The 25800-nt window shown below is 37.1% G+C and overlaps 1 protein-coding gene across 4 annotated transcripts in view; it reads right to left on the bottom strand.

Moving 5' to 3' along the window:
* LOC145767323 (spectrin alpha chain, non-erythrocytic 1-like) overlaps positions 1-25800 on the bottom strand; it is a 203849-nt gene that overhangs the window by 69971 nt on the left and 108078 nt on the right. For 3 of the 4 annotated variants that reach the window (XM_082579123.1, XM_082579120.1, XM_082579121.1), the window contains 2 exons: positions 14411-14545; positions 240-266 (listed from right to left, as the gene is read on the bottom strand). In XM_082579123.1, coding sequence (XP_082435249.1) covers positions 240-266; positions 14411-14545 — 162 coding nt within the window. The remainder of the gene's footprint in view (positions 1-239; positions 267-14410; positions 14546-25800) is intronic. The other variant, XM_082579122.1, reaches the window with a different exon arrangement.

Below are 25800 nucleotides of genomic sequence, written 5' to 3'. Positions count from 1 at the left end.
CAGACATTGGACTTTGGGCCTTGCCAGTGCCATTGAAAACAAATTTTTCTCGGTAATTTTTTTTGAAATGTATTATTGAATGTTCAGTTTACGCATTTTAATGTTAATTCCCGTTTGAAAATTTGATTTAGTATGCCTTTAGCCCTTTAACTATATCATCATTCATGCAAGACCAAATAATTAGTTAGTATTGATGACAAACACATCAGCATTGTTACAACACAGTGACATGTACAAACCTGGGCCATGTATCCAGCTTGAAAAGGCTGTGACAGGGCAGGAAGCATTATTTTAGAAATTATCGAAAATATCTGTCAAGCCACAACCCAAGCACACAATAAATAAAAACTTAAACCTTTACTTTAGCTTATCTATTCAGTTGCGGTCGACCTTTTGTTGACAAAGCACAAACGCTCCAACACTGTGAGCACACAATATCCTTGCAAATCTGATATACGTGCCTGCGAATCTGATAGTAGAAATACCGACAAACGAGATGGCTCAAAAGAGCTGCCTGGCAAACAGTCCGCAATGGGTGTTTCAGAGACGCCGTTTCGGTTATGATACTTTTTATTTAGAGAAATTATACAGAATTTACATCGGCAGCACAAACGCATATGGGCATATCTTATCTTAAAATGTTATCTTAAAACTGAATCCAGCGGCTCGATTACAAAATTTAGTAATTAATATAATGAGCACATACGTCATTCAGTGTGTATCGGTCTCTCACTGTAACATGGTAGCCTACCTATACGTAACGAGCAACTTAATAACTCCAGTCGATACTTACTACTTCGCTGTTTTAAGACGAAGACGCCAGATGAGTGCCGTGAAAATTTGAATTATTCAAAAATAAATATATTGTTGCAAAAGCAATTAGCGTAAAAAAACACCTAAAAAAACAAAAATAGGACAATTGCTGTGTCTCACGCAACATATTGAAGACGGATTCCACAAAGGGATGATTTCTGGTGCTGCATTTGTTGATATATTTTCAGCCTATTTAACTATAACCATCGTCTCCTGTTAAAGTAGGCCTTGCGGATGACCAAAGATGCAGCAGTAACAAAGCTAATAGCAACATTAGGGTGGGTCAAAAAAAACATTTATTTCCAAAACATGGCGGCAACCCCATCAGATTATGAGGTTGGTCCTAGAAACTCCTCAAAAAAATTTGAGCATGTTTGTTCAAGTATTCGCCAACCAATGGCCTTTTTAAATGTTCAGTATAGGAACATGACAGGCCATATGGGAAAACGTAGGGTAAAAAAAATTTTTTTGGGGGGGCTTTTAAGTGAATTTTTTTTATTTCTATGCCCTTGCTAACATCTAAAATAATCATTTCTGACTGAAATCACCACACATCTGGTATCAATTGATGTTTAAAAAATATAAGAAAAATTTAGTTTGATCAAAAAATTGTAGCAATATTATGCCTATTTTTGTAAGGTCAATCTTAGTTGAAAGCCTGAACACCGCGTCAAGATGTCGCCCATCATCCAGGTTTCTCTTATTTGCTGTTAGATCAGCAAGGAAGTCCTTTTCACCGTTAACATATAATTGCGGTGATAAGGCAAACGAAACTGAACTAAACTCCCAATACGTCAATAATTACATCTTGGAGGATGACAATGTGGCTTTTTTGAAATCTGGATAATCCCGCCTTGTCCTTTCTACACAATGAAGAATTACATTTCTTTCATCTGCATCATGGGTTAAAATCCCTTTGTACTCTTCCATAATTCTCACTCATCGGTCTGCCACATCGTTAACAACTTTGATGCTCTTTATCACTTTTTCCAATCTTTTATTATTCTGAAACTCCGGCCATCTGTCTACTGCATACTTCAAGAAACCAATGTATCCCATACTGAATTGTAGCCTATGAAATAATAAAGCAGATCTTGCACCAACAAATTCATGCAATTTTGTGTCAGCAGAAACCGAAGGAAACACTGGCTTTTGTAATTCTTCATTTTTTTAAAAATTGAAATCCAGATTTCCAAAAAGCCACATTGTCATCCTCCAAGATGTAATTATTGACGTATTGGGAATTTAGTAAGCAGAAACCCAACAAAGGCTTCGGCTTTGCCTGGAACCAAAGTACAAAGCATAACAAGGATCATCAACATCAAACAATTGTTTTCAAGTTTTGTTTCCGAGACGGAGGACTCGTCGACGTTTTCGTGATCTGAGCTGAGGAAGGAAGTAAGATATCTAATTTAGTACGTATTTGGCGGTTGTTTAATAAAACTCAATGGGAGAGTAACAACTGGCATGAGGCGTACGGAGAAACTGAATCAAAAATCGAGTGGTCGCACCTCTAGGCGGTAACGATGATCTTACCGAAGCCTGCTTGAAAGCGCGCACCAAACGCTCAACAGCACCGTTTGTAGCTGGATGATGTGGTGCTCCAGTGATATGTACTATTCCCCTAGCTTTACAATAAATCTGGAATTCTTCCGAAGAGAACGTGGTCGTATTGTCTGAGACAATGGAGTGGGGTTATCTAAAATGGGAAAAGTTCTGCTCTAAAAGATCAATAGTAACAGACGTCGATACAGAAGAAGTTGGATGAATGAAAGGATACTTACTATGAGCATCGGCAACAATAAGTCAATTAGAACCTAAAAAATTAATAACGTGATCCACATGAATTCGACCCCAAGGCTTCTCTGGAGCTATCCATGGGTGGATAGGAGCCTTGCTTGGTGCAGCTTGACGCTCATCAAATGTAGTGCATGTTCGGCAGAGGTCAACAACGTCCGCATCGATACTGGGCCAGTAGACTGCTGTCCTGGCCAGCTGTTTCATGCGCTACATGCCAAAATGATTGACCCAGAAGATGAAGCCACCTAGTGGCTAAAGTTATTTCACTTATAACTCGAGAACCGCTTGTCTGATTTTCATCAAATTTGCACCATTCTTCTCAGAAAAGTGAGAAGCTAGTTTTAAGTCCATAAAAAAAATTAGGTGGTGCCAAAATTTGGAAATTTTTGTTTGTATTATTATGAAATGACCCACCAACGATCAGCCGATAGATCAACACACTAAGCGGTTTATATACGCCGATGATCTTTGCATAACATTACAAGAAAAGACTTTTGTTGCTGTAGAACAAAACCTCACAAAGTCCCTCGAGGAGCTTACACAATATTGCACAAACAATCACCCCAAGCCAACCCTTCAAACACACAAGTATTTCCACCTTAAAAACAGAGAAGCTGCAAGGACTCTCAAAATCTCTTAGTCAGAAACAGGGCTGGAACATTGCCCTAACCCTGTCTACCTTGGAATGCTTACCAACCACCCAGTGCATTGAGTGCAGTAAGTGGGACCTTTCAATATACCACTCCTTCGTACAAAAATGTCGACTGTCGACCCTGTGGTGTATCAACCAAATTTTGAAAACTGGGCCTGATGCATGATTGCATAATGACACAAATGCTCAATAAGTACCCAAACTATAATATCATCGAGCTGCTAGATTTGCTCGCAAGACAACAAAGTTATTCCATACCAACTCAGTCACCCATGTATAATATTGTATATGGCAGTATGGCACCTATCAAATTTTGATGAAAAGTTGTCATACTATGCCTTGGGTTAACAAACAAAAAAAATCCCAAGTTTTAGATCAATATCTCAAACGGTTTGCCCATGACAGCCATTTGAATTTCAAGTGTTACACTCGTTTTTGAACTGCAGGGGTAGCGAATAACAATTTCAGAGCCTCATAACTTCTATTGTAATTGTGATAAAAGAATAAAAAATACTGTGCTAGTTCATTATAAACTATACTACACTTCTTAATAGAAAAAAAATCTCTTGGTGCATAGGTCGTCAGTGGGTCGTCAAAGCCTGTTTTTTTTTTTGGCCCGGTACAAGTGTTTTACAAGTATTTTTTTTCAATTTTTAAATGCTTCTAACACCCAAACCAATCTAAATATTTTCCCTACCAGTGGTTCTTAACCTAAGGATAATTAACCACATGCGTGTAATTTCAGGAAAACAGGTGGGTAATAAGCTGAATCAGAATATTTAGAATTATAGATGCAACAAACAATATCACAGCTGTAAGTGATAAAGTTGCTTTATTACTTACACTTTTTTGGATGTTTTGAGTCCGTTCAAAACAACCAAACAAGCACAGTGATATTTCATCATTTAATTGTTTCATTATTGTGATTTATTTTTTCAACACTTTTGTCGCCGGTTTCACGTATTTTTTTATTCTTGTGACATAATAGTAAGATTTGTCTTGTATCCGATAACCTAGCTATTTTTTCATAATCAGTTCAGTTACAGCTGTTTTATGACCAAGCTTGATGGCTTCGTTGCTGTTTGGAGTTGTTTGAAGTAGTATAGCTAAGTGCACATTTAGAGTTAGTGTTGAGACGAGTGAAATATATTTTGTGGAATAACTCTTTCAGTTTAACTTGTTGTAGGAAGAACGAAGTGTCATATTGAGAGCGCACGAAGCACTTAAGTGTTTAACTCACAAGAAAAACAATAAATCCTGTTCGGACCTTGGATGCTGACAGTTTTCTTCACTCATGTTTAGATTTTCAATTAAGCGAAAAATGTTAAACTGTGACAACAGATAACTTCAGTTATCCATATAATATTTTAATTGCAGAAAGTGGCTAACATTAAGAGAAAATACAGCGAAGATTTTCTGGACTATGGAATAGTATGGATTCACTTTCGTAGAGAGAGGTGGTGAGCAGTTGCAGTGTGAGCAGTTACAAAACCAGGAGCTTCTTTGAAATCAAAGCAGCTAGCTTGAAAAAAATGAAACTAGACAGTACAGGACAATGTCAAACCTATTCCAAGGCGATAGTGACTGCATCTTATGCAGTTTCTCTACAGGTGGAAAAGGCAAAAAAACACAATATTGCTGAGACACTGATAAAGCCCTGTCTTGTAGAGTGCGCTGGTATTTTGTTGGGTGAGAGTGCAAAGTCTAAAATAAAGCAGGTTTCCTTGTCCAATGACATTGTTAAATCTCGTATTGTAGATGTGGCCTGTAATATCAAATCACAACTCATCACAAATATCAAAGCGTCTCCTGTGTTTGGAATACAGCTTGATGAGTCTGTTGATGTTGCAAATCTTTCTCAACTGATGATGTTTGTTAGGTATCTTCATAACACCATTGAAGAAGTGGACTTTCTTTTTTACCGCCCATTGCAAACACCGACAAAGGCAAGCCATATGATGCTAATGGAAGCAGTGGCGTATATTCAGGGTGTTCAAGGTGTGCACTGAACACCCCAAGAAATCCAGAAAAAAAGAAAATTTCCATCGGTTGTCGATGTTCTTTACTTTCATGATATTCTAACATCTTGCTGCATGCTGATTGCTTTCTTTTCAATTGCAAAACTCGTCCCCTTCTAATTTTAATACTCCAACGTTTGAGGTCATTGCCTTTAATTTTTTTCGGTCATTACCTTTAAGCTGGGTGTGCACTGACAGCTTGGCGAGTGCTATTAAAAATAAACAATTAAAAAAAATGATGTCACAAGGCAGCAAAAACAGCAATGGTTTTAGGTCAGCCAGGCTGTGCACTCGCTGATCTGCACACCTTGGCGCGTCATTGGTGGAATCCCAGGCAATAGCAAGTTTTAGCTTGTTGGATTAGAGTTTGAGGTGATCAGAGTTGGAAACAAGATAAGATAAAATGTTTTTTATGCACCAAGTGCCAGTAAATTAGGACTAGCTTGTCTGAATCTGCAACAAAACTTATGGCAACAGCCAATATCATTGCTGCACCATTCTAAAACAACACATCTAATCGTTTTGTAATTAGAGTGTTTGTATGTTACTGGTATTGTACCTTATTGCTGAAACACCTTTATTATGTAGCAGGTGCCAGCTGACTCAAAGTCGCTTTCTGTGTCTCCTGGTTTGTCTCACATTAATTATTGCCTATGTGTGTTTCGTCTTGGGTGTACCACCGGTACGGTATATAATATATATATTAAAATGTGAAGCCAATGAACAAAATGATACCGGTACTGATAATAAAAAAATTGGCTAGTGGCTAAAGCTTGTTTATTATCAAATTGCTTTGCTATTGTTTTTTGTTTTAACTTTCACCTGTTTGTTTTTAATTCACTTGTACTTTTCTCAAGGTGTTGCGACCGTGCCTAATCCTTGCATGAAGTAAATCATTTCCATCTCGAGCACGCTTTAACTTTCGCGTTTTTTCAGACTCCTGCTGTGTTATGGCAAGTAATATTGTTCGTTTTGATGGTCGAAAATAAAAACTGAACTGAAGTATGTGACTTTAGAAATGCAACTTAATGTTTGATATTATTAAGTCTTTCATTCAATAGGCGCTGTCAAATAAATATCTATTTTGCATTCTTCTCCATTCCGACAACATTATTTTTGTCAGTTCTGTTCATGTTCAGAATTTGTGCTGAAAATGCTCTCAGAACGCACCAAATTCAATGTTAATTTTAAAAAATTTTCTGGGGGAGGCCCCCCAGACCCCCCGCTGTTGCTTTGCCGTCACTGAACACCCTGTCAAAGTAGTCACGGTACGCCACTGAATGGAAGACTCTATTACAAAAGAAAAATTGAATTGGAACAGACTTGGAAGTGTTTGCACAGATGGGGCACCTGCTATGCTTGCGGTACGATCTGGCTTTTTGCAACTTATCAAACAAAAAAATCTCAACATTATTGGAACGCACTGCATCAAAGAGAAGCGTTGGCATCAAGAACTATGTTATAGCCACTTAAGCAAGCACTTGATTGTGTTATTAAAGTTGTGAACTATACAAAGCTAGTGCCCTTAATACACGACTCTTCAGAAAATTGTGCCAAGATAAAAAAGCGGAGTATGATTCTCTGTTGTTTCAAACTTCTGCACGCTGGCTCTCAAAAGGAAACATGTTGATTCGGCTTGTGTGTTTATTACCAAAGGCTACCGAATTTCTTGAGATCCAACATAAACAAGAATTGAAGACGGATATTCCAAATACAATATTTCAAAACAGGGTGGCATTCCTAGCAGACATGTTTTCTCATATGAACGAACTGAACCGCAACTTGCAAGGTGTGAATGCAAACATGTTGGACGTTGGTACTACGATACAAGGTTGCAGCTTTTATTGCTAAGCTTAACCTTTGGAAAACAAAAATGCAATCTGGTTATAGAGTAGCAAAGTTTCCAATGATGAATAAAATGGTTGAGACAAACGGTGACAATAGTAATTTATTATTCAAAGCGAGGTCAAACCACTTCAGCAGATTAATTGAGGAATTTCGTCGCTACTTTCCTGGTTTTGAACAAGATGATAGCATCTAACAAGGAATCCTGTCAGAGTTTTTGTTGAAAATTTTTCAGAGTGAAGAAGATGAAGATACCCAAGAAGAGTTTTTAGACATGATTCATCTGCCAAGGCTTCTTTTGAAGATGAAAGCTTGGGAAAATTCTGGGGAATGATGGAGAAAGCATATCCAAAAGTTGCGCAACAACCACTAACATTGTTGACTAATTGACTATGTTCCCTTCTACTTATCTCTGTGAATCAGCATTTTCAAGTGTTGTTGCTTTGAAATTAAAATCCCGAAACAAGCTGTTAGATCTGGAGTCAGATTTACGTTGTGCAATATCCAAAATCGAACCCAATATTGCATCGATTGTACACAAAAAAAAAACAGGAGCAAACGTCTCACTGACACTATTGTTGCCGTTCTTTACATTAAATGTTGTTTTTGTTGAATAACGCTGTTTTGTATTTTTAATACGGCAAAATAAATAAAATTAGATTTTGGGTAATGGAACTTTGATCTGGACAGAAATTGCCAATAGCTTGTTTAAACATGTTTTGTAACTGATAGCTTACCAACGATGTATATGCTTTAAAAATGTTGAAACAGAAGTATTCTTTTCGTGTGTTGTAAGATCTTGGATTGGACACTTCGTCATTGATGCTTCTTGCAGATTATTTGGGACATACAGGCCTCGAAATTTGTACTTTTTTCCGGCGGTCAAGCATGTCCTACCAGACTGGCCCTTTCAGCAGACATTTAATATCTCAACCGGACATAATTTTTGCATGTAGATTTTGCACAAAATCACACCACAGTAGTCGTGTTTGTAGAAGAAGATTTTCTACAACAGAATAACTCTGCAATGGTTGATGGCTTAATTAACCGACCCTGATGTGTACTGGAGCAGTTTGCTTGCAAATAAATCAGTGCGTTAATGACAGTCGTGTAATGACGCAATAAACACAATTGAAATCAGCGTAAATAAGGTCGCCACATTCGCCTAAGCACGTGCGGAACCCGGCTGAGACTTGCTTCTCTGTGACGTATCGTTTTAACAAACGATCAATGTAACGCAATAATCCGCATTGTTAAAATTAGAATACAATATATCCTGCCGAAAAGTTCAGACAACTTTATTTCAAGGCAACATTGCAAGGCATTGAAATGATGTAAAAATGGCTACTTTTGACATCAGCTCGTTAACCAGGCCACTTTAACCCATTAAAAGCCGCCACAAGTTCCCGTTGCTCTTTTTAGGAAATATTTCAGCCACAAAGTTGTATTGTCATAACTTTTGAATTAGTTTAAAAAAATTTGATCATTTTTGCTTTTTTGATGCATTTTTTTGTTTGCCTTTTAAAAGGACACCGGCCACATAATCAAATGTAAATCTCGCGATACCTTAACATAAGAAGGTGTTTGTTTCGGTAGAAATTTGTCAGATCTTACTTGAAGGACGTTTCAAAGTTATTGTATGAACATATTATATTCACGGTAACCATCGGCGTAGCTAGTGGGGGGGTGTCCCCCCCAGTTGGCAGTCTCCCCCTCGGTCGGAAGCTTGTGGCAGTAGAATATTTTTAAACGTAAACGAAAAAGCATAGTCAAAGTTATTTTTGAAATGGATTTGGCTCGTATTCTATTTGCTGGTTCCTACTTCACGCGTTCAGGGGTGCAAAATCATGGTCCGCCGCGGGCGGCACAAACCATAGCGATACGCCACTGACAGTCGTCGGCTCCAACTCGTGACCGAGCATTGGTTTCGTCATCAAATCGAATTTGGCTTTGGATGGTGATGTCATATATGGCTTTGGAGGCCAGTGTATGATGGAAAAGACGTGGGCAAAAGTCACATTGTATGGGGGGTAAGGATTGTATGGAGGGAGGGACGTGGTAGTTTTAACTTTTCTAGTGTTTGTTTTTTTTGGGCTTTTTGTATCCTTTTTTTTCGAAAATTTCCGTGCCTTCCTTAGATCTTTTTCTCCAGAGTAATCTGTCACTAGCAAGGTTTTCCTATGAATCCAGATCAATGTTTGCATGGTTGAGGGAGACTTTTAGCTGATCTTTGTATCTCATTCTTGGTCTTCTGGAGGAGGGGGTTTCCTGTCTCTAGTTGTTCCTCTTCGTTGTTCCTTCTCATGACATGTCCTGTCCAGCGAAGGCAGTGTTGCGATATGGTGGCTTCTGAACTGGGCAACCTAGCGCGATCAAGGATTGCATCTTTGGCGAGAGGTGAGAGTGCCTAGCATTTGACCTAGTTTCCTCTGCTGAAAATTTTCAAAACGTTTGATGTAACGGCGGTATAATGTCCAGGTTTCACAAGCATATCGAGAAGAGTGGATAGAACGACTGCCCGGAGGACCATAATTTTTGTGCGGATAAATATAGCATGGTTGTTGAAAACACGATGGTTAAGTCTTCCATAGGCACAATGTGCTGCTTTTACACGTTGTTCAATATTCTTTGACAGTGTTACAAACAACCAAAAAAATGTGGCCATGTGGCCGGTGTCCTTTTAAAAGGCAACAATAAATATAAAGCAAAATAAACAAATAAAAGAAGCAAAACCTTACACAAATTAGAGTGTAGTAGGAAGCACAATATTACAGAGTGTCAAACTATGAAGAAACATAATTCATATCTATTACCAATAGGCAATAAAACATGCATGTTCCTCCTCACTTCACTTTATCGGGCTCTTCTCATTTTTCAACAATTTTCAAACTTTCACAAAATTCAAAAAAAGTACGTTGTTTGCAAATATTTATCAACACCTTCCAAAACAAACCCTAAACAACTACTAGCAAGTCCAAAATGATTCAATCAAAATAAGATGATGCAATACTGATGCATTCAAAACGATGTCCTTTTAAAAGGACACCGGCCATGAATGGGTTAATGTGATCTTTAAAGCAATTGCCTGTACTATTATTTAAGGATGTGCCGATTAATCGGTATCGGCAATTTTTGGAGAATCGGCATCGGATAAAATTTCCGATTCTTTCCGATTCTTTATCAAAGTTTCCTAATCAAAAGTAGCGCGAGCGCGTGGAAATACCGTTCAAAGAACAACTTCTTTGAACAACCGCATCAGCGTCAACTAGCATTCGGAGAGCGGTAGTCTAAAACTCTAAATTATGACGATTGTCCGTCATTTTGTAAACTCTTGTTTAGTAGGCACGAGATCAAAATACTTTCTTTCTTTGAAATGACGAAAAACGTTCAAAGAGAAAGTCAGACCAGATAAAATATAAAAGTTGAATGATTACACAACGGTTAGAAGTTAAAGGAGAAATGGATTATTACGTAATAGTTATTAGCTTGCAGTATGCGAGGTGCTAAAAGCAAGTTAAGAGAAAAAGCGAGGGGGTATAAACTGCAAAGAAAATGAGAACAACTGTCTGAAAGATTCAAAACGCTTTTAGAAAAAAAAACAAAGGGCGTCAATGGAAAACAACGTGTGAAGTTGCAAGTTATATCTTTTCAGACGCTGAATTGCAGTGAATTAATCTTGTCACTGAGTAAACACGTGAAAAAAGATTACCTCGTTTGCGCAATAATCACTTGATTGTTTGTTCAACCCATGAAACGGACTATGTTACAGCCAAATGCTGTCCCGGCTGCGAAAATTTTTTTCCCACGAGATTTCTGTCTCATTTACATATTTTGGTAAAAGTTTGTATTAAAACCGTGTGAATGCAACATTTTCTCGTTGGCACAGTTGGTTCAGTGGTTTCATCCTCTGCCTAGTGACCGTGAGAGCGAGGGTTCGACGCCCGTCGAAGTCAAACTTTTTTTTTCTTTAAATTAATTTTTGCGGTGCACAAGAGCTTTTCAAAAAAAGTAGGGTTAGGGAAAGCTTATATTTTACTATCATTGCAGAATTTCATTGGTAAATAGTTATTTCGCAATCTGAATCAACCAATCTCTCAAAACACTTTCGGAAAATCTTACTTTTAGAGTGACTAAAATCAATGAGACAGAAATCTCGTGGGAAAAAGAATTTTGCGTCCCGGCTCTAGTCGGCATTCGTCAAAATCAGGGAGTTTTCTTTGTTCTGTAGAATATACCTTAATGCAGACATTTTTAGCGCAGCAAGAAGAGAAATGATTTGGTGGAAAGCAAATAATACTATGTTTCCTGAGCTGAGCAAAATTGCAAATAAAATGCTTTCGTCACCACCATCGTCGATCGAAAGCGAACGAATTTTTAGCACAGGTGGCAATATTTTTACGCCTCAACGGAACAGACTTACTCCAGCAACTGGAGAAAAGTTGATGATATTGCATTTTAATTTACGTGCCTTTAATTTTGAATATTAAAAAGCGGAAATGTTCTTTGTAATTATTGTTTAATCGTTGTAAAATTCGTAGTCACTGAAAGTTGCTTAATGTTAATTTACTAAGCAGAGAGAAGTAACTTCCAAGTATTGGCCTATTAAGCTTAATGCGTTCAACAAACGATCGTGTGATTGCGCAAGTTTTACGTAATCAAACCAGCTACCCGGTAATCTTCACGTGTTTGCTAAGCAACAAGATTGGCTGCAACTCTGCGTTCGAAAACAATAGTAATTTCTTCACAAGATGTTTTTCTTTTTTCGCCTATTGATGCACTTTGAATGCAAGGCTGGTGTGTTACTTTTTTAAAGGTTTTTGTATATTCAATACCGCTGCGTTCATTTTCTTTTACACTCTAGTCTTTTTATCTTCTTGTTTCAGGCACCTTCTTGAATTCTGCGAGAAAAATACTGCAAACCGCACAAGATAATATTTTGCACACTGCATTAAGCTACGTTGATTTTGCACTCTGTGAGCAATGGCGATTTTTCTCTTTTCACTGATTTCCGCAACAAATAAAACGTGTCTATCACCACTTTGTAGCGCGCAAGAAGCGAAGAACTACCGTAAAAAATCACGCTGTCTAGAGCAGGCGACAAAGTGAACGCTTTTAGACATTTCAAAGGCAGCAACTTGTATCAAACTCGCAACCACTTGTAGAGCGCCAACTAAAAGCAGCTTTAATCATTTAACTAAATAATCGGAATCGGCAAATATTTAAGAATCGGCAAATATTTAAGAATCGGCATCGGCAAAAATTCTGTAATCGGCACATCCCTACTATTATTGCTTCAGCTCCGTATTTGTTCCCGTTAAACAAACAATTGTTACAATTCAAATTTAAAATATATTTTTGCTGCATTATCTCTATTTTTGTCAAGAATTTTGCGGCGGTCATTTATGACCGACCAATGAGCCGGCTTCGGCGGACATTCGAGGTCATTCCGGAGGTCATGTCCGCCATGACCGCCGGATATTTCGAGGCCTGGACATATAATGCAAGAGACCTTATCACTGATATTTTTAGCTGTCAAAAGTTAGTGCATTTGTCAGAAAAGGTTTAGGTTAATGTTCCTTTCAAATGCCCACCACCCATCTTGACTATTGCTAGTAACTACCATTCTACCAACCTTGAATGAAGAATTTTTTTCTTTAAAGTGGAGTTTTTCAGCACTGCTCAGTGCTCAGTGTTCACATAGTGAATAAATGCTTTATAATGCTTTTCCTGACAAGAATAAAGTTTTACCCATATTCCCACAATGCAGGATAAAGATACAAAACAAACATCAAAGATGAAAACTTATTTTATTTGAGAACTAGGCTTACTGTTTTTTGAGATACAAAGAAATTGACCTCTTGTCGTTACGCACCAATAAAACCATGATGCAAACTTTAATTTTTTTTATTGGGCAGAGGAAAGATTGACGAAAAGTTAGGCAAAAACAAAAAAAATGCTAAAGTATCAAAGTTCTGCAAACTAGTTCAAATTGGATGGATTAAGTGCAACCAATAACCATACTTCTTTTAAACATGTCTATGACAGCACAATGGTGTGATTAAGGGAAAACAAACATGACTATGACGTCACAAAGGATTATTGAATCTCTTCAGAGAAAATAAAAAAACATCAAAACGTTTCCATCTTTCACTACATTTAAATGTGATTTGGGCTAAAAGTTGGGACTTTAGCACTACACTGCTTTTGCCAAACTTGTCATCAATCTTTCCTCTACCCAATTAATTTTTTTTTTTTAATTTACGCATCATGGCTTTATTGGTGCGTAACGACAAGAGGTTAATTTCTTTTTAGCTCAAAAAGTAGTAGCCAAAACTTGTTTTAATGTTCATAAACAGATAGCCCACCCCATAAAACATGGGGGTAGAGCTAAAACTTATCTAAATATGTTGAGCGGTTCTTGAGATATGGCCGTTTTTCTATTGCTCCTTATCTATAAAGCCACCTAGTGGCTAAGGTTATTTCACTTATAACTCGAGAACCGCTTGTGTGATTTTCATCAAGTTTGCACCAAATGCACATCAACTGGAACAATCTCTTGACGTTGTACTGGAAATGGTGTGGTGTGCTGGTGAAAAGTGCCTTTGTGAAGTAGAGAAACAAAACCCTGACCACCTGGTCCTAACGTAACATGACCATTAACCAAAATTCCAGGTGGCTTCGAAACTGTACACGAGTGTGGTACTGCATTTAACAACTGGCTGAACCAAATTACAGGCAATACTTAAGATGTGCCAACCGTAGGACACTGTGTTACTATTTGAGACGATGAGAAACCTTTATGGCTCGTGTGTTGAGACTTAAGAGACATATTGTCTCATTTGAAAGATGTTATACGAGTTATGAGACTATTTTTTTGTTGAAAGAGACACTATTGCAATGAGTTTACCCTAATTGCTGCATATTGTGACATTTAATAAAAAAATAGGTAAAAGAAACAAAAAAAACGAATAAAAAACAAAAAAAAACGATAAAAAACAAAAAAAACGAGCTCGTTTTTTTTAAAACAAAAAAAAACGTTTTTTTACATCTCTAGTCCTGGTACAACGCTGGAAAGGGCGACAATCGTAAGATACTTAATGCGACGCCCAAAGGTGAACTCGAAAATTGGATTTCTTGCGTTCTGGTCCACTAAGCTTGGGCGTAAGCCTGGACACGACTAAAAACTCCTTGTATAATGTATAGGACAGCGTCATTTAAAAACTATTCGTCATGATTTCTTTAACGAGAGTCACTTGGAAGAAATAGTTAGGACATGACATACCTTGACGTGCTTGGCCACGACTGTATCCTCATTGCTTGCGTCGCTGTCAGAAGAGTCGCTCGACGCGCCATCAAGATCCAACAAACGCAACTCATTATTCAGATTAGACACACGCTTTTCACGAGCTTTCAAATCCTGTAAGAGTGTTCAGATGAAACAGTCATGTTGCGATTAAGGGAGTTAACAACAATGCTGATTAATTATCACAGGCCAACAAAAACTTTTTTTTCAAAAGGTACGGTATGTGGATGGATAATTTTATTTAGACGCGAAACATACGTACCGAGTATTTTAGAGTAATCTATCGTAGTTCAATTAGTTGATAACAACACAGGCAAACAAAAAATTTTGACACAAAAGGTGAGAATCTTAGGAGCAAAACGGTTGGAACGCCTGGTTAATCTAATCAAAAAACAAAGAGCCCAAAATGTAGATACAAAACTCATGTTCAGCAAACAAATGTTTCGAAAACTATACTGTCTTCATTTTCAGTGTTATAAATGTAAGCAATCCCTGGAAACAAAACAAAAAAGCAAACACATTTATTCAGTGTGATGGGTGTGACTGCTTTCTGCAACAAAACAACTCCAGCCGTGGCTCAGTGTTTGTTAATGCAGGTCTCAAGGCTCTTAACCCTTTAAGGGACAATGGTACATATGTGTACCATAAAATTTTTGGACTAACGCAACTAAAATAAACATTTTTTTTTTAATTTTACGTTTTGATAGTAGGGTCATTCCATGCCAAATGAGCAAATTTTTTGGAAAAATTACACCACATGTCATAGATTTTATTTAAATTTGGCATACTTGTAAATGTCAAAGAAATATGAAGAATGCAAAAAAAAATTTTGGAAAATTTTAAACATTGGTGGAGTTATGGTCATTACAAAAATCACCATTGTTGCCTGTTCCGCTTCAGTGATTTTGTCCAATTTCTTATTCTATTTCTAATTTCTTAACCTACGATCATACAATATGGCTGAAAATAGCTAGACAGACATTATTTTAAGACCCAAGGAGTCCAAAATTATAGATTAAAAAGTCACCAGACAAATGCTTGATATGATTATAGAGGTTTCAACTTGCTACATGCATTTTTCGGAGGCCAAACTTTGGGAGCCTATAAAAAAATGGGTATACAAATTAAGAACTGAAATTCACATGATTTATACTTATACCAATACTCTTTCATGTCAAATAAAAAATATGAATTAATTTTGATAACTACTAACTATGATAAAAGCTAAATTTTCTGACTTGCAAATTTTGTACTTTTTTACACTCATTGTTTGAGATTTTTGTCTATGACATCACAATTTACATTATTGCTTGTTGATGACATCACAATGTACATATTGTTTGTCATGACAATTGTTATGTAGCTCATTCAATTCAATTTATTTTTTGCTGCTGGCGCAAACATGTACAAAACGGCAACTTTAGTAAACATACGAATTTGACACCAACAAAAAGGAAAAGATGGCAAACCCAAAAGTTTAAAATATACATCAATAAAACAGTGTTACCACTATCTTAAAATTGCACAGCCACCAAACCTAGAAGCGAAATAGAAAAAAAAACTTTGTTTTTTGGGAAAATAGTCGTACAATCACAATTAACACTTACAAGTGCAAGGGCGATTAAACTTTTTAACACAAAGAAAAAAAAAAAAATTCAAAAGGTGACAAGTTTCCTGAACTTTCGCTTGTGAGTCATCAAAAGCATTTAAAAAAAAGTGATGCTACTCAGCAAGGCAAAATTACAGGAAACCGGCTCAGAGTGACCGCACAAATTTAGAAAAAAAGTAAAAAAAAACAAAAATACGATTAAATATTAAAAAAAATACATAGGCTACATAGCCCTATCACAATTTTTTTCTTAGTTTTATAAGAAAACAAAAACGTGCATAGCCTACTGTACAATTTTATTAAGATATTAACACTTGCAACAAGGGCGATTTAAACTTTGTCAAATTCAAGACGTGAAAAGTTCCCCAAACTTTCAAATTATGAAACCTCAAGACAATTAACAAAATGAAAGTGTGATGTCATAAAGGAATGAGTCAGAGTGACAAAAAGTTACATAAAACCGGCTCAGTGTCATCATCATCATAATCTATCGTCGATTTGTTCCCCACTAGTGGGGGTGGCCGATTGTTTCCGCGCAGCAATTGTTTTAATCCCTTTTCTCCATTTCACCCTGTCCCTTGCATCTTCCTCCTTCAGTCCGACTTTTTTAAATTCATCCTTCACTTGTTGTTTCCACGTTCTTCTTGGACGACCGCGTTTCCTCTTCCCATCCACCTTTAGATCTAGTGCCTTTCTAAGAAAACTTCCTTCCTCCCTCCTTATCACATGTCCATACCATCTTACTCCATCTGCCCTTGCCAGTTGGTCTATGGTCTCTCTCATCTCTAGCATATCCAACAATTCTTCAGTCCTTTTTTCCCTTCTCGTTTTCACCCCACACATTGCTCTCACCATTGACCTTTCCGTTCTTCTCAGGATTGCCAGTTCACTCTCAATATCCATGTCTCGCTACCATATAGCATTGCAGGCTGCACACAGCTCCGATATACTTTCCCTTTCATCCTTAGTGAGAATTTTCTGCCATACAACATTTCCCCACATTCCCTGAACTTTGCCCAGCCCAATCTTGCCCTTGTTGTCACCGCTGCTTCACATCCACCACTTCCATTTATCCGATCACCCAGATAACAGAAGTCTGTCACTGTTTCGATGCCATGGCAGAACTCATCATCATGGCATTCCACTTCATTCCTTCCTTTACTGCATTTCCCACAAACAAAACACTTCGCCAATCTTGTTGCGGCTCTCTTGACATTAGCACATCTTGCATGTACCCACTTTCCACATTCCTTGCATTGCATTGAATTTCTCATCACTCTCTTGCCACATATTCCACAGGGATCTACTTTGCTCTCAACAACTGTTCCTTCTGCTCCACTCACCATCACTTTTGTTTTTTCAAGATTCACCTTCATACCCTTGGTTTCAAATGCTTCTTTCCATTTCTCAAACTTTCTCTCCAGTCCCTCCATACTATTACTTGTCAAGACCAGGTCGTCTGCATACAAAATTTCACTCAATAAGCCCTCCCTCACTCCTTCAGTTACAACGTCAACCACAATAGCAAATATCAGAGGTGACAAAACTGATCCTTGGTGTACACCAACCTTCACAAAAAACTCGTTTGAATAATTTGATCCAACTCTCACTTTTGTTCTCGCATCCTCATACATAGACATCACAGCTCTCACTAATACCTCCGGTATACCTCTTTTCCTCATTGCCCACTCCATCACTTTCCTTGGTACTCTGTCAAATGCCTTTTCTAAGTCGACGAAACACATATATAGTTTTCTCTGCTTTTCTCGGTATTCCTCCTGCATTCTTCTCAATATAAACAGAGCATCCACTGTACCTTTTCCTGGCATAAATCCAAACTGCATATCATTTAATTTCACCAATGTTCTCAACCTCTTTTCTAGTATTCGCTCCACAATTTTCATTCCATGCTCTAGTAGTTTTACACCTCTATATGCACTGCAACTTCTCACATCCCCTTTTCTCTTGAACAATGGAACAAGAGTACTATGCTTCCACTCCTCCGGCATTCCCTCTCCATCTAATACCCTTTGGCTAAGTTGTAGCATTACTTCAATTCCCAACTCTCCACTTGCTTTTATCATCTCTACGCTCACTTCTGATGGACCGGCTGCTTTATGCAGTTTCATTTGCCCCATTGCCTCCACCACTTCATCACGAGTAACCTTTCCCACTGGACCCTCCACCAGATCAACCTCTGTCATATGATCCCATACATTCTCCTTATTCATAACATTTTCCATATGTTCCTTCCACACTTCTCCTCTGCTTTCCGGGCTGAAATGCAACTTCCCATCTCCACTCCTTATACATCTTCCCCCTACAATATCATTCCCATCCTTTTTCATTTGCTTTATGAGTCTGAATACTTTGTTTTGGCTTTCCCCCATTTTATTAAGTTCCTCCTCAGCACCATTCTTCATAGCTCTTGCAACAACCCTCTTTGCCTTCTTTTTCATACTCTTATACTTCTTTTTATTCTCTTCTGACCCATTTTTGCGTGACCATATGAACTTGAAACGTGTGACCATATGAATTCAGAAAAACAAAATAATGAAAGGTGAGATTAAGCGTAATAAAAAAAACATAGGTGCTATTTACTTTTTTTTAGATGAAGTTAGATTAATCAAATTCAATTCAAAATTTCCAAAGCTTTATGAAAATCATAAATAAAACATGTTTTTTGCAATTTAAATCGATTTACAATGTCACCAAAAGGTAGCCATAAGTGATAAAAAGTTAAAAACAAGTATTTGAAAGCAAATTAAGACAAAAGATTATTGTTCTAACAGTTTGCACAAAAAATTAAGGCTACAAAAAAACAGTTACGATGATACGAATTTCAGTACATTATAATTGATCTAAGCAAGTCTGGCAACACTACTTTCAAAACACAGGAGGCTAGTAATGAACCTTTGTTTAGTGACAGTTTAATAATAAAAATTTAGTAAAATTTAAAGTTCTATTTTAATCATAATGAATTGCAAATTTGTCTAGAACAGTTTACTTTTAACAAGAGTCAATTTCCATTTGTAATGTTTCCATTTGTAATTTCCATGTCTTTATCCACTTGTTGTTTCAGCAAATTTTTAACATTTCTTCAAATCTCTTTTTCTTCAACAATTCCTGATTAATTTTGAAAATTTTTTCTTTGCAGTAACCACAAACATATCCTTTTATCAAATTTTTCCAACTTATTGTGTCTCCAGGCCTTGATTATTTATTATTCTATTTTTTAAAATTGGTCCTGGAGAGCACAAATTCAGTTGCTCACGTTGAAAAGCGCGGGATAAAAAAATGAATGAATTGAATACTGGTAATGCACTTAGGTTTAGTGTTGTAGGCCATGCACCATAGTAATATTAGTGGTAACTTGTAGAGTTAATTACCGTATTCTTTTAACTGTGATTTCAATTTTAGGTTGTCCTATTATTAGTAATGTATTATTTCTAACATGCTCGACAGATCTTGCAACCAGGAAATATACTTTTCCCACTGTTCAAGTGTTCAAAGCTGCTTGAAGCATCTATCTGCTTGAAGCAGAGAAATGTCAATGTTCATAATAAACATGTTCATCTATTTCTGCAAGTCCACCAATGTCCACAAACCCACTGCTTCTAGCAAAGTGAGTTTTATGGCACAATTTCTCCATTTTTTTCCAATGTCGCATTGCTGTGATGAATAATTGTGTTACTGTAAAAGTAAAACTAATGTAGTACTAATAGGACAACCTAAAATTGAACACTAAACCTAAGTGCATTACCAGTATTCAATTCATTCATGAGCTACATAACAATTGTCATGACAAACAATATGTACATTGTGATGTCATCAACAAGCAATAATGTAAATTGTGATGTCATAGACAAAAATCTTGAACAATGAGTGTAAAAAAGTACAAAATTTGCAAGTCAGAAATTTAGCTTTTATCATAGTAGTTATCAAAATTAATTCATATTTTTTATTTGACATGAAAGAGTATTGGTATAAGTATAAATCATGTGAATTTCAGTTCTTAATTTGTATACCCATTTTTTTTATAGGCCCCCAAAGTTTGGCCTCCGAAAAATGCATGTAGCAAATTGAAACCTTTATACCGTAATCATATCAAGAAGTTCTCTGTCAACTTTTTAATTTGCATTTTTGGATTCCTTGGGTCTTAAAATGTCTGTCTAGCAATTTTCAGCCATTTTGTTTGATCACAGGTTAAGAAATTAGAAATAGAATAAGAAATTGGACAAAATCACTGAAGCAGAACAGGCAAAAATGGTGATTTTTCTAATGACCATAACTCTACTAATATTTAAAATTTTCCAAAATTTTTTTTTGCTTTCTTAATATTTCTTTGACATCTACAAGCAGTGTTTTTTTTAAGGTGTTTTGGGGGACCAAAACGGTCCTCCAAATTTCTCCAGCGGTTTCCCAAAATTTGGACTTGCAACTACAGTAGAAAAGTAATGGTTGTTTCTTGCTATGTCTTGTCGATAATACGAATATAGCCTACGATCAATAGTTCACGTCCGGAAAAAAGAATAAGTGGAGGTACAGCTAACAGCTGAATCAAAGAGTTATTCACAAGTGCACCTTCGATACTCGTCAATGTTTATTTTTGATTTATGGCGCATAATGTTTTTACGTGTGGAAACATAACAAGCAGAAGCCAACAAGCACACTTTGTTTGATTGTGCAGCAAACTTGTTTGGCGGCCGTGTTGGGCAGGCTGTTTGGTCGCTGTCACAATCATTTAAGCTGTGCCTTGTCAACTAATTCATTTTATGTTGCGTTGATTGTATGTAGTTATGGCTATTTTTGGTATTTAAATGAAACACTTGTGATCTCTTAAAACTACTTCGCAGTCACCCAAACCAAACCTTAAAAAAAAACCTGTCTACAAGTATGCCAAATTTCAATAAAATCTATGACATGTGGTGTAACCCATTTGCTCATTTGGCATGGAATGACCCAGTATTCTACTACATTGATTGTTCAATATAAAATTAAAATTTCGAAACTCTGGATCATTTTTCACACATTTCAAAGGTTGGTTTTTGAGCAGTTAGCGCAGTACCACGGTGACGTCTGTTCACGGTATGTTTGTGGAAACTACAAGCAGCAGTTTGCTCTATTTCATTCCAAAACATAAAAGCTAGTTGTTGTATTGTAATATATAAACGTTTTTACCATTGTTGAAAGTATTTTAGTATTGAAAAAAATCATATAAATTGTATGGTACATATGTGTACCATTGTCCCTTAGGGGAAATATCAGATAACGTTGCAGATCTTACTGAGGTGCCTGTAGGCAGTGTGTTTTCGTGTTGTTGCTGATTTGTAGCTCTTTAATATTATCAAATGTTAATGGCCTATGTACATATATGCAAACATTGCACCAGAAAACCACTCCAAAACAGAACAAACAATATATGTGTTGAGTGTAGTGTCCACCTGTGCCATGTAAATGGTAGAAATTGCTTCTCCTTGTACCATGAGTGTGGCTAACTTTACTGAACTGTCACCATTATACTTGGAAGTTGTTTCTGTATGAATGTGGTAATTTCTGATTTCCTTCATCAAGTTATTTTGCATGGAAACAATACTTTCATAATAAAAGGGGTGAATATGGGGCTGAGTTGACCCTTTATATGTGTTGAGTGCAATGTCCACCTGTGCTATGTAAATGGTAGAAATTGCTTTTCAATGTACCATGAGTGTGGATAACTTTACTGAACTGTCACCATTATACTTGGAAGTTGTTTCTGTATGAATGTGGTAATTTCTAATTTCCTTCATCAAGTTATATTGCGTGGAAACAACATTTTCATAACAAAAGGGGTGAATATGGGGTTGGGTTGACCCCCAACATACCTAACATTGAATAGTCGTATGGGTAAAATCTTTAAAATCACAAGACTGTAAAGCGAAAGTGCTTATGAAAAACAATAGGGCTCCTAATATGGAACAACTATAATCAATAAAATTTCCCCTAAAGGACAATGGTACACATATGTACCATACCGTTTTATAATAAACAAACAAGCAAATTTCCAAAAAAAATTCTTAAATTCAATTTAAGTTGCCATTTTAAACTACAAAACATATTTATTTGGAAAAAAAACTTTGTTAGAATTATTATATCCCTTAAAGGATTAACAAAGTTAATAAATGTCACAGCATCTGGAATAAAAGTGTTAATATGCAGTACCTTGTGCAAATTGGTATACTTTCTGCGACCCCTGAAGTTCATTACGTGACCCCTTGGGGGGTCACGGCCACCACTTTGGAAGCCCTGGTCTAGACAACTGATGTAGGTTAACTGATCGAAAAAAAGTAGACGGCACCATACTGAATTGATAAATTCAAGTTCTTGCCATTTCAATTTAATAAACCTAAATTTGCCAATTTTAGTGTGATATGCTTTTTTGATTACCGTACTTTATCACACTATGCATTCTTTTGGCAATTGGTGGTCAAACAATGACTTTAATGAAACGTTTAGTGACAAAGTTGTATTTTGGTGACTTACAGATGTCTTCATTATTTCAGAACAAATATTTCAGAGAAGCAAAAGTGCAAATTTTGTTTCAACTTTTGACAGATGCTAAACAACGATTGTTTTTTTTCTGTTTTCGTTTTTTTTTTTCAAAAAAAAATTCGTTGTCCTCTGTCTACCGAAAAAAAAATATGCAAGTTTTACCGTTGGGTACCGTTTTGACTCCAAATTTCAAAGTACTTGTTTTGAACAAAAACAATCAGCTCCTATGATGAAATTAAAGCTCAATAGGAACGGACGTAACAGACTACTAAAATCTTAACATATAAACACTGTAGAAAAATCAAAAATACTTGAAATTTAACAAGTCATACAGTAGACCATGCACAAACCAAACTGATACGGAATTGGTCCATTCTTGAGCAATGGTCAAACTATTGAGAGATTTTGCTGCAAGGCGCATATTAAGCCTACCCTACATATTAGTTCACAAGAAATATTGTGAGTTTATATATTATCGCATTCATTGCAAATGATTTGTGAATGTTCTTGCAAACGTTGAGTTTGCAAGTAGTACAGAATTGTCTGCATTTTTGGTGTTTGTGTCTTTCGCAAAGATAGCATCTAGCCTTCTTTGATTTTGGTGCTTGATCTTCAAACCAAACCTACCCTACCCTACATATTAGTTCACAAGAAATATTGTGAGTTTATATATTATCGCATTCATTTCAAATGATTTGCGAATGTTCTTGGCAAACGTTGAGTTTGCAAGTGGTACAGAATTGTCTGCATTTTTGGTGTTTGTGTCTTTCGCAAAGATAGCATCTAGCCTTTTTTGATTTTGGTGCCTGATCTTCAACAGCTGTTTCTTTTATTTTGTTGCGAATTTAGAAGTAACCGCGCACACATCATTGGCCAATTTTTTTAAATATTGGCATTTTACTGTGCATTTTACTTTTTCTTGCCTTCAATCGCACTGCAGTATATAACCTGGTGAAATTTTATTTTGTATGTTATTCGCTCTGAGGATGCGCATTGTCATGGTGCGCGATACGTCAGTGAAGCAATAAACCATCTTGTTTGTTGTTAATTTTACTTTCAATTTCATCAGATGAACGTAGCAACTAGTGCTAGAAACGATAATTGTCCTGTTGAACACCCTTTTCAGTATTCTGTCTTGTTGATATTGAAGTTGAAGCTGGTAATCCAGCAAGCTCTTTTCCTAGTTGGATCTAAAATTTTCTCTTTCATGCTGAATGTTGTGCTGCTATTTTCGCCTTGTAATTCTTCTTCTTCGTTAGAACCTTCTTTGCCACTTCAAGGGCCGAGGGGCTCTGCCTATTACCACCCTTGGGCAGTGGCGGTGACGCGGTCTAGATGTTTCTTTCATTTTATTTTGGGCAGGTGTCAAGCAGTCATTGAATTGATTCGTCATCCAGTTTACGCAAATCAAGTCCACCATTTGGCGCATGGTAGATGGCACAGTTACAGATAGTGTGGTCTGTGGTTTGTTCTTCCTTGCCACACTCACAGGTCACGGATGGAGCCATCCCCATTTGTGCATGTTGGAGCAGAATAGTCCGACGCCAGTACGCAGGCGGTTGAGCCGCACCCAAGCCTTCCTTGGCAAATGCATTCCGGTTGGGTGGGGGCTGGTGTCGGAAATGAAACTTTGAAGTCTTGAGGAGTTTTTCTTCCACTCCAAGCTCCATTGGTGGTCCGCCCAGGTAGCCGCACTGATGGATTGGTCTTCAGCGGTTTTCACCAGGAGTTGTGCAGCACGAACAATGTCTCAACTTCAGTCGCCAAGGTTGCACGCTCGCACACTCGTAGAGACTTGAGTGGAGCAAGTGGTTGGGGTTCGTAGCGCGGCGAGAAAGAGACAGGATGGCTTCTTTGCGACGAAGCTCAGCTGGTTGGATGCCTGCAAGGACAGGGTGATGAACGCCTTGCAATTGATGCCATATCACAAAAGCATTGACAGCAGTGACATCGATCATATTGTAAAATAGAGCTATCGGCCATCTTCTCGTCATTCTTTTGGAAGTGTATTTCCTAATCATTGAACTGTCAATAGTGTCGACTCCACTTTTGGGTGCTGTTGTAATACAAGATTACTTCGAATGCAGCAGGCTTGGCGTCCATTGGACCCCACGGCACAAGATGCTATTATTTTTTTCAATGCTACCAACTTTTGCTTGATATCAATAATTATTATATCGAGGGCTAAATAACAGAACGAGCTAAGTCCATTTTTGCATTTTTTGTGGTTAGATACTGGAAAGTGTTTCTCAAGACCCGTATTTTTACTGACAGAAAGAGCTAAGTTCTAGCCTGAACAGGTTTCTCAGAATTGACTGCTCATTTTAAATTACTAAAAACTGTAGTACCGTATTACGATTTACGATTCCAATGCAATTTCTCTTGAACGTTGTCACTTGTAAAGAATAACGCAAGTACCCCAAAAATGATGGTTTAGCTGTTGCGAGATAACATTAATCAGTGAGAGTTGAATATCCCCAGACAGCAAAATTCAAAATTCATATCTCATTTTAAATTTTAAAATGCCATTTTCTCAAAACTACTTTTGGGTGACTTGGCTCGTTCTGTTATTTAAACCTCGATATAGTCCCCAAAAGATCAAACAAAGCTGTGAAAAGCAAAGGTATATCAATATCGCATCTGCTATATGTCCTGAGAAATCGCAGAGTGAAACTTGTTTTGGAGTCCATTGGACCCCACGGTAGACAAAGGGTTAAAAAAGCGAGAACAAAAAAAAACGATTCACATCTCTAAAGGTACCGGAACGCAGTTGCACGCACATATAATTAAAGCTCTGTTGGGAACATACCATACACACCAGTTATTGACCAGTAGGTGAAATGCTAATATCACAACAGAAGAAAATAAATAGCAAAGCAATTCGTGCTTTCTGAAAATTTTATGCCAAGATAAATTTTATGCCAAATATAACAAAATGTAATTTTAGTGTTTTTTATGATTTTATGCTGAGTGGGACCCCTGGATATGGATACAACCGCATTACCAGCAACAGTAGTCGGACAAACTGTACGGCAACGCATCATTAATGAAAACTTCTCATCATTAATAAAAAGTTTGCATGACTGCTCCACATCAACTGTGGGATGATGAGCACCTTCACGTGGTCCTTCCTGTGAGTAGCCGAGTTCAATTACAAATGAAAAGGCGAAACGAAGCTCATCAAAAAGTCAGAGAAAATGACTACATTCACGACGTTTCACAGCAAAAA

Source organism: Aplidium turbinatum, chromosome 3 (genome assembly GCF_918807975.1).
Source record: "Aplidium turbinatum chromosome 3, kaAplTurb1.1, whole genome shotgun sequence".
In the NCBI taxonomy this organism is placed as follows: Eukaryota; Metazoa; Chordata; class Ascidiacea; order Aplousobranchia; family Polyclinidae; genus Aplidium; species Aplidium turbinatum.
The sequence above is the reverse complement of the archived record's forward strand: the minus strand, read 5'-3'. Positions and strand labels throughout refer to the sequence as shown.